This window comes from Astatotilapia calliptera, chromosome 1, assembly GCF_900246225.1.
Source record: "Astatotilapia calliptera chromosome 1, fAstCal1.2, whole genome shotgun sequence".
Lineage (NCBI taxonomy): Eukaryota > Metazoa > Chordata > Actinopteri > Cichliformes > Cichlidae > Astatotilapia > Astatotilapia calliptera.
This window is the reverse complement of record NC_039302.1, coordinates 23765973-23775122: the sequence shown is the minus strand read 5'-3', so window position 1 is coordinate 23775122 and position 9150 is coordinate 23765973. Positions and strand designations below refer to the sequence as shown.

The window sequence follows — 9150 nt, the reverse complement described above, 5'->3', positions numbered from 1 at the left end:
TCTTAATACCATTCCATAAAATATAATTACAAAAGACAACATCTTTCTGCAATTTGTATCTTTTCTGTATTTGTGTGTATTCAGATAAACTGTACTACAATCTTCAATTTTAAGAAACATGAATCCTTTGACATGACCAGTTGACCACGTTCAGCACCTGTGACAGCTCCGGGATTTTTATCTCCGTGTAAGCCATGTTGTTCTTCATATGCTTCTAGGAATAGTGTGAAAATAGTGCTCGTTGTGGTCATGTCTGTGTCTTACTTTTTTCATTCTGCCTTTTTTTTTTTTTTTTTTTTAAAAACAAAAAGGAAAGAAAATGTGGAACTTCACGTCAGCTTTCCTGCTTAGAAACACTCATTGATTAAATGTGGCCTTCAGAGACGTGACATGAACGCCAGGATGGACTGGAGCTGTGGGATGACATCATCAGTATGCACCTCGCAGCCCGCTGCTCCGGGAGCTTCCTCCTGAGTTACTATAGTAACCACCGCTGCCACGGCCTGAAAGGTTTTCAAAAAAGATCATTTGGTTTGAAAATGATCAAATTCATTCTCAAAATTATAAATGTATAATGAAACTGTATCAAGCTGAACAAAACACTGTTAAAACTCACTCATTTCAGCGGCACCGCTGGCTGTCGAGTTAAGAAACAGCTCGATGTAGCGATGTTCTGTGGAAAACCAACATCAACCCAATCAGTCAAAGAGGTTTATGGACGTTTCATTTAAAAATAAATATTGTTAGACATTAATGTAAATGACATGTATGCATTTATCTGAAACTGATTAGTAAAGATAATCAAGCTGAAATATCTTAGACACTTGGTCTAAGCTCAATAGGAAGACTAACCTCCTTAAAATGTATTCCTATGTTAATTCTGCCTCACTGACATTTTTATTTTAATTTTTCCCACTGTCTTATTCTGCATCTCTGCTGTGAGTTGACAAGTATCTCTGAGTGAGAGTAATGGAAACACTGGCTTGAGGGGAGAGAGAGAGAGAAAAAAAAAAGCCAAATCATACGCATGTGGTTTTTGTCTTTGGACATGGCGGCCACGGCATCTTCATGGGAGCGAAACTCCACGTCTGCTTCTCCAGTTGACTTGCCGTTGGGAGCCATATCGATGTGGATCCTTAACGGGTTCAAAGGAGAGAAGAACTGTGAAAAATAAATGAAGGTTAATACAATTCTGGATATTTTAAGACATGAGCAGAAACCAGACATCTCAGATCTAAAGGACTGGACAGGTTGGGTTCCCACATAGATAATACATTTCCAACTTCTAACTTCAAAAATGAGAAAGTATGAAAACCCTCTCTCACACGTGACACACTCAACTGAATAATGCAGTTTTCTGCCACCTAATAAAAATATTTTCAGTTAAATCCACAGAGTTTGATATTCTTGATCCAGACATTAAGACAAATCATCAGATTAGCGTTTTCTTACTTTAGCGATGTCTCCCTCTGTGGCACGGAAAGGTAGACCCCTCATATGGACGAAATGACCGCTATGAAAGCCTGAGCCGACATCACTCTGACTACTGTAACCATGGCTTCCCACTCCTAAGTGGTGGTGGTGGGGCGGAGAGAAAAACAAAACAGTAATTCAGTATTTCATGTGTGTATAATATATATTTCTTACATAAAAGGTGTTAAATCTTCACTGAGAAGTCTTAGATTTACTGCCATAGACATCTGCTTCACAAAGCAAATCCTAATTTCACTTATTGACATCAGCAGTTAGTGCAGTAGATAAAATTGCAGGGAAATCATTCACAGGCAGGTAGAAGTACCAGTTACAGTTTCATGATAAGCTATTTGAAAACTCAAGATGGTGACAATTTTTAAGATGGCTGTTGAAAAAGGCAAGGCAATCATTTGTCCTGAAAAAAAAAGAAAAAAAAAAAAAAGCCTTTTGAATGATTTTAGTTTCAAATCATACAAGCTGGAACATGTAGAAGTCTGAAATTGCTCAGAAGTTATTTTCTATTTTAATCATTTGAAACAGGGGTGTGTGGTGTAGTAGTACACGTGGTTTTTAAACATATCTTCTGGATAGACAAGTTACGTTCCTCACTGGTTACTCAGTTTGCAACTGTGGGCCCCAAAAATCTTGTTTTCAGTTTTTAGATTCAGAGAGGGTTGGTCTACTATTCAGAAGCTTGGCAGTGCAGGAATCCTCAGTTCCTTCATCCGTATGTTAAAATGTCCTTGGGCAACTTACTAAACATCCAAGCACATTCCTGTTTTCATTAACAAATGTTTTGTGCAGATAAAGTACATGTTTGAGAAAAATAAAATGCAATTAACCAAATGTAATCACCAAATATCAGAAAATATTCCAGCCTTTCAGCAGGGGCACTAAACTCCAAATACACAACTCTGAAAGGCAAATAAAATCTGAACTTTACCTCTTCCTCCCCTCTCTCCTCTCACTCGCTCGTCAAACATGCCGTTGCCAAAACAGTAGTTGTTGAACCCATTGTAGTTGTCAAAGTTACTGTAACCTGGACACAGTAACACAGCAAAGACAATCTGCAGTTCACCGCTCACAGATACACTACAGGTGAAACAAGGCTCTTTACACCAGCAGAATGAGAGAGAACTGAATATAATTTATTCTGAATATAACTGAAGGTCCTTTTCTACAGGGTCAGACAAAAACTGCTTACCTCCTCCGTAACCACCTCCACTCCTCATATTATCCATCATGGTGGCACCACGGCCAGGAGAAGGACCAAAAAACCCTCCTCTGGGGCCGCTCATCATTGGTCTATCATAGGGCCCTGGTCTCTGGGCTCCCATTCCCCGCCGGGGCACCTCATAGTAGGCTCTGATTTCATTACGACTGCTCTTAAAAATCTCTATGTACCTGAAATATGAGGTACATAGAGATACGCAGGATAAAAAAAAAAAAAACAAGAGGCAGAGGAGAGGGTTAAGGTGTTGAAGTGGCTCAATTAAGGTTACAAACATAGATATAATTTACAGAGAGAAGATAAAGACACAAAAGTAGAAATATTCTAATCAGTGGTCTGAATGATTGACCTCAAAATCTCACTAGCTGGGCTTAAGGCTGAAGTAAAGGATTTCTACACCAACCTCACCACTGTTACTTACAGCCAAGGAAATCATTACAGGGCTTTTAGGTGCTTTATTGTTTCTCTGCTTTAATGGTTGAACCTGTGCTGGCTGTTTGTTTTAATTCTATACTTATACCCCCCACCCATAATAAATGATCTACATAAATCAACGAAGGTCATAAAATAAGGACCAATGAATCATTTATTAAACCCAAATGTTTCTGTAAGGCAATTAAATAGAGCTCCCACATCTTAAATGAACACGGGAAAATTGTCTATGACAAAAATAATACACCAACCTTTATTTGAAAAAACAGACAGACCATCCCAATATTTCACATTTAATTACAATATATAAACCAATTAAGCTTATTAGCATAAAAATAAATATAACATGATCCACCCATTATTAATTACCATTTTATCAGTTTTACCAAAAATAAAAAAAATAAATAATAATAATCACACTAGCACATCCACCCATGCTTATATTCAGACCCCAACCCAATAATACCACAATTATTCTAATATCACCACCCATTAAATGCTGTTAACAGAAGCCCAACCCAGTCCAGCCCGTCCCTTTCCCATCTGTCCCACCTGTGCCCTATTCTTTCCTTGTGTTTCCCCAGAGCCTTTTCTGCTATCTCCTTTGAGGCAAACTGCACGAAGGCTTCCCCTGTGCTCCTCCCCTGGTAGTCCACTGGCAGAGTTATCCCATTTGGCACGATTCTCAACCCTTTAACCCAAGCACACAAATACATAGGTCGGTAGGTAGACTGATAGAATTGATTGTACAACACCCACTACATCAGTGGAGCTTTAAGGATTAATGGGTCATTAAAGCAAATAAACAACAGCTGTATTATCTCATACTACTTAAAATAGGAGCATCTTAGGGGACTGACTTTACACTTGCTGCTCAGCAGTGGAACAGAAGAAGAAAAAAAAAAACTGCCTTGGAGTCAGCTTATAAGCCACTGTATGTTCACCTTTGTTTGTTTTTTGTTTTTTTGTTTTTTTTGTTAAAACAACAACAACTACAGAGTATATGTAGCACAATGGCCAAATTATGCTTTATCTGAAAAAAATATAATATTAGTATCCATCTATATTAATCATTAGTGTATATTATCCTAGATAGCCAATGCCAGTGTCATTAATACTGACCCCAGATCAGTTTTATGGGATTGTCTTCCCTCAGCCAAAACAGCCCAGCTCATTCTATTATTAAATACTTTAGGAGCTATGGCATCTTAAGTCATACAAATGTGCTAAATAATGGACTAACAGAACACCAACATCATTGCTGTACTACTAACAATTCGGACAAGGACAAATTAGTAAGCACAGCATGACTAATCTGCAAGAACAAACACACATTAGAACACGCAGACATGTTTAATAACTTAGTCACAGTTAATCATGTTAAGTTTAATAACCTGTCAATCTACTCTGAAGGTTAGCATATGCCTATGTATTGCAATGGGGTTTAGTGGCAAAAGTGAAAAGTACTGTTCAAAGTGAAGTTGGCAGTATTTGGATTTCTTTTTTTCTTTTAATGATCCACATCACATTTCCTAATATAGCCCTGTTTATAGTGAAGATCGTGTGAAGTTGACAGCTCTTTTTTTTTTTCTTTTTTTTTTTAAAAAGACTTGTCTTTTTATAGCCTTTTTAAATATTCTGCACAAGGTCTATATTGCAATGAAGCGACAAAGGGCTTTCTTAAGTGTTTGTCTTAAATTAAATTTATGGTTGCATCTCATTTGACTGCTACGGTGTTCTGAATAACAATAAAAAAAAACAAAACACAAACTACAGCACTGAAAAACTATCCTTCAGACTAAAATATCTACTGTAACATCAATACAACTTTATGTAGTATTTACCCAAAAGTCTCAGTGTTCATGTACCTGAGAAAAACTGAACAATCTCCTCCTTACTGCAGCCAAAGGGCAGGCCTCTAAGTCTCAGCATGCAGCCACTGCAGCTGTCATAGTCAGCAGGACCGCTACGCTTCAGCACCCAGTCCATCTCACTACGGTTCGACTTGAACACTGATTTGGACAGACAGACACTCACAAACATCACATGCTGGTCATAAATTAAACTTAAACATGTTCATTACAGTTTTCTTAAAGGCTTCATATGCAAATGAGGAACCCAATATAACTGAATAACTGCTGCTTTATGAACCATTAATGATACAAAGAAAGAGAAAAAAAAAAACCTTTATGCACCAGACGCGTAAAATGTAACTATTTCTTGCATTAAAAATATTCTTCTGACTCACCTTTTCTTAACACAGCAGTTCACACTGACCGCATAATTTCAGTTGATGAATTTGGGGCATTTGCTTTTATTTTGAACCAAGCTCGATTTTATGGATCCGAATAAACAGATGTAACCAATCAGATCACTGTATCTGGCAGCAAGTGTACCTGTAACTCAGATTGCACACTGGGACTGAATACACAATGAAATAGAAATGGTAAAATAATACCATTTTACCTCAGACGCAGAGCTAAACAGTGACGCCTCTCTAGAATGATTGATACCTCCTTATGTGTTGCCAACTCTGCTAATAATAGTTCAAATCGCCCCACTGACATTGTGAAATGTGTACAAAAGCAGCGTGATACAGCTTTAACTCCTGGATCACATTGCAAAATTCAACGTGTTCAGTGTGTAGCGTCCTTAACATTCAAATCTGTTGCTCAGTTTTAACCAGTTTGCTTACCTTCTATATATCGGTGCCCCATGTATTTACGGTCCTTCGCAAGAGCATTCTTGAAATCTTCTGCTGTTTTCAGCTCAATAAATGCCTCTCCACTCGGACGGCCTTCTTTTGAGTATGTGAAACACACTCCATTTACTTTTCCCGCGATGTCACAGTCTAAACATAAGAGAGATTGCGTCAAGTTTTTAAACTGATGTCTTCTGCTAGAGAAGAGGTAATGGTAATGAACCATTGCAAAAAGATAAAAAAATTAATAAAAAAAAATTAAACATCCAAGTTCAGGCACTCAAGGTAAGTTTGGATAAGTAATAAACAACCTTTACATTATTGTCCTAAAAATCATCTTGAAAGCTTGGATGTTTTATCCAATTCTTTGGTCATAATTTCCATTTTTCTTGATACCCTTGGCTCTTTGATATTGCTACTGAAATTTGAATAGTGTGGCATATAACAAAAACAGAGATGTGCTACAAAAGACTTGTGCATGCAAACTTGAATGCCATGCTAAGCGATTTAACTAGTCTAGTGACAATTTCAACACTAACAGCTAAGGTCTTGTCTGAGGATGTAAAGACGTCTGTTTCCTCACCAGAAAAGAAACTGGCCACCTCCTCCTGTGTGCAGGACCAGGGAAGTCCTCTGATCCGAACCACGTACCCCTCGTCATTCAAAGACATCCTCACTGTCACAGACGGCACAACACAGCAGAAAGACATTTGTGTCAGCAACACTTGCTTAGTTATGAATTCTTAAGTTTAATAATCCATTTATTACAAAATTGATATTTTGCATTGAAGCTGACTCCACAGTGTTATGATTAACATTCATTTGGCAAAAAAAAAAAAGTTACTGGCTCTATTCCAGTCGGATGCGTCAGTAAGGGTGTATAGTTTTCCAGTTCGAAACAGTCCCCCCCCCCAAAAAAAAAGGGGGACACTACCTGCTGTGGCTACTCCTTGTGGCAAGAAAGCAGCTCATATTAGCATTGAAGATGAGTAGATATTCATTTCCATGTGTTGTCATTTGTTGTTCTTAGAAAATAGGGATCGGTAGGTCAGACTTCAAAAACAAATCTGAATCGGCCGAGAAAAATCATATTTAGTGTATCTCTAAACATTATGCTTCTAGTCTTGCTGACCAACAAGCGCGGGTCACTATGTGGAGTCCTGTGCCAGATCTATATAAAGGACCAAAAGTATTCTGGTCATTTGCTCTGGGGGTACTGGACACTGAACAAACTTTAAAAAAAAAAAAAGCATTTATTGTTATGAATTACTATTTGCTATTACTATTTTTCTTTGCATTCTGGTGTGCATTTTAATAATGTGTGCATTCACTGTTAATGATAATGAAGTGGAAAATTTTTAATGCTTCTGGCTTGCAAACAGTACTTGACCATTCATCTTCTCCTGCTTCTCTGGGGCCAGATCGTGAGGTCAGCAGCCTAAGCAGAGAAACCCAGACCTCCCTCTCCCCAGGCACCTCCTATAGCTCATTCAGGAGAACACCAAGGCACTCCAAAGTGTCCTGGGAATACCTGGGGCTTTCTTCCAGTAGGACATGCCCAGAACACCTCGCCCAGGAGGTATCCAAATCAGATGCCTGAGATATTCAAACTAGCTCCTTTCAATGTGCAGGAGTAGTGGCTCTACTCTGAATGCCTGTGGCTTGGCTGAACTCCTCAACCCATCTTAAAAAGAGAGAGGCTAGCGACCCTTAGGAGAAAACTAATTTCCGCCATTTGTATCTGTGATCTCATTCTTTCAGCCACAACCCAGAGCTCATAACCATAGGTGAGGGTAAGGACGTATATCAATCGGTAAATTGAAAGCTTTGCTTTCACGTTCAGGTCTCTCGTTATCACAAAAATCCGGTTCGGAATCTGCATCACTGCAAAAAAAAAAAAAAAAAAAAAAAAAAGCCTCAGCCCGACATCCAATCCCTTTCTGCCCTCACTTGTGAGTAAGATCCTGAGATAGCCAACATCCCCCGTGTGTGCTTTACACACAAAATGAATTTTAAAAAGAATTTTAAAACAAAGTTAGGCTGCAATAACAATCCCTCATTGTTAAGTGTGGGCATGATGGCCTCAATTTTAATCTGGTAAATAAAAGCTGAAGGAATAATTAATTTAAAGGAATTTGGCTTATTAAACATAAATAAGATCACTCGAGTTGTTGCCGAATCTTCCCCTTCAATCCTATTTTTGTCAACCGATTTGCAAGAGCAACAGGTTTGGCAAAAGTTAACACTGAGATTAAATGTTTACTGGTGCATCTATCCGGATAGTTTGCATTCATCTCATATTTTAACATTTGCGGGTATGTCGACGCAGTGACAGACTAGACTCTTTTTTTTTACTTTTAAATTCAGATTAAACCGACAACAAACCTCGCCGGAACTGTACAATAAAACAAAGTAAATAACTATTAGTAACATATGACACAAAAAGCTTTCAAAGAACATATCTAATAACGACTTTCTGTATCTTTGCAGCGGCCAGAACAGCTTAAATAGCTATGGTCTGATACTTCCTCCTTCCAGCTGTTTATGTGTTGTGCTAAAAATTCGAGAGCCGCGCTAGCTAACCTAGTCGGAGTTCAACTTATACCCAACTTGATCCTTTAAACGCAAGACGGCATCTTAATAAAAAGTTCTCCAAATCTGAGTATCCATCAGTCTAATATTCATACTAGTTATATGTTTCTCGTAAGCCAGACTTACGCGAAAACGTTAGCTCGGCAACATTAGCATTTAGCAGACTAGCCGCTAAGGCTAACTGTAGGACACAGACAGCGGTCAAACGTACAGGACAAACGAATTCTCGTTTTAACGGTCCTGCGTCTTCACTGGATGTCAAAACACAACTCCATAAAGAAACACATCCACAGTTAGCAATGAGTGAACCGGTAAAATTATCTCACCGCTTCCTCTTATCCCCGGTCTCCTGCTCCTGCCCCGTGCCTCAGGTGACACTGCCAGCAAACTTGCACAGGTATGTTCTCGCGAGATTTCGATTTATAAACGTTGATTCATTCTAGCGTCTTTTTTTTCTGTTACTAGTCCGTGTTTTCCAAATTGCTTATTGATATGACCCTTGTGTTTACGACTCCAAAGAGAGCTGGTATCTGGGACATGTAATAAAAATACAATTTACCAAATATTCAGCGTGCCCGTTATTGTAAACTCAAAATCTAGATTATGCGTTTAAGACTAAACTATCGTCAGGGTAGTCGGATTTTTTGTGTGTCTATAATCATAAATTAATCACTCTCTCAAAATATTGTAAGACTAGTCATGCATATTCTGGCTATCTATA

The 9150-nt window shown here is 38.3% G+C and overlaps 1 protein-coding gene across 3 annotated transcripts; it reads right to left on the bottom strand.

Moving 5' to 3' along the window:
• Positions 1–278: 278 nt before the first annotated feature.
• hnrnph3 (heterogeneous nuclear ribonucleoprotein H3 (2H9)) lies at positions 279–8866 on the bottom strand. 3 transcript variants are annotated; one of them, XM_026170613.1, is made up of 11 exons: positions 8756–8863; positions 6421–6513; positions 5832–5987; positions 5005–5148; positions 3689–3827; positions 2678–2877; positions 2417–2512; positions 1453–1568; positions 1026–1161; positions 617–673; positions 279–503 (listed from the first exon to the last, which is right to left on the bottom strand). In XM_026170613.1, the coding sequence occupies exons 2-11, from the start codon at positions 6506–6508 to the stop codon at positions 430–432; spliced, it is 1206 nt and encodes a 401-aa protein (XP_026026398.1). In that variant the 5' UTR covers positions 6509–6513; positions 8756–8863; the 3' UTR covers positions 279–429. The 3 variants fall into 3 exon arrangements, with proteins under 3 accessions (XP_026026398.1, XP_026026408.1, XP_026026418.1); XM_026170623.1 differs by lacking the exon at positions 8756–8863 and adding an exon at positions 8556–8749; XM_026170633.1 differs by lacking the exon at positions 279–503 and having other exon boundaries at positions 1026–1135; positions 8756–8866.
• Between the last annotated feature and the right edge of the window lie 284 nt (positions 8867–9150).

What these genes read in the sequence shown, in the direction of transcription:
- hnrnph3 (XM_026170613.1), bottom strand. Translation starts at nt 6,508, where the DNA reads ATGTCTTTGAATGACGAGGGGTACGTGGTTCGGATCAGAGGACTTCCC. An exon ending in CAGAGGGAGACATCGCTAAA is followed by an intron (nt 1,162 to 1,452) that starts GTAAGAAAACGC and finishes TATTTTTCACAG; the next exon opens with TTCTTCTCTCCTTTGAACCC. An exon ending in CAGCGGTGCCGCTGAAATGA is followed by an intron (nt 504 to 616) that starts GTGAGTTTTAAC and finishes AAAACCTTTCAG; the next exon opens with GCCGTGGCAGCGGTGGTTAC.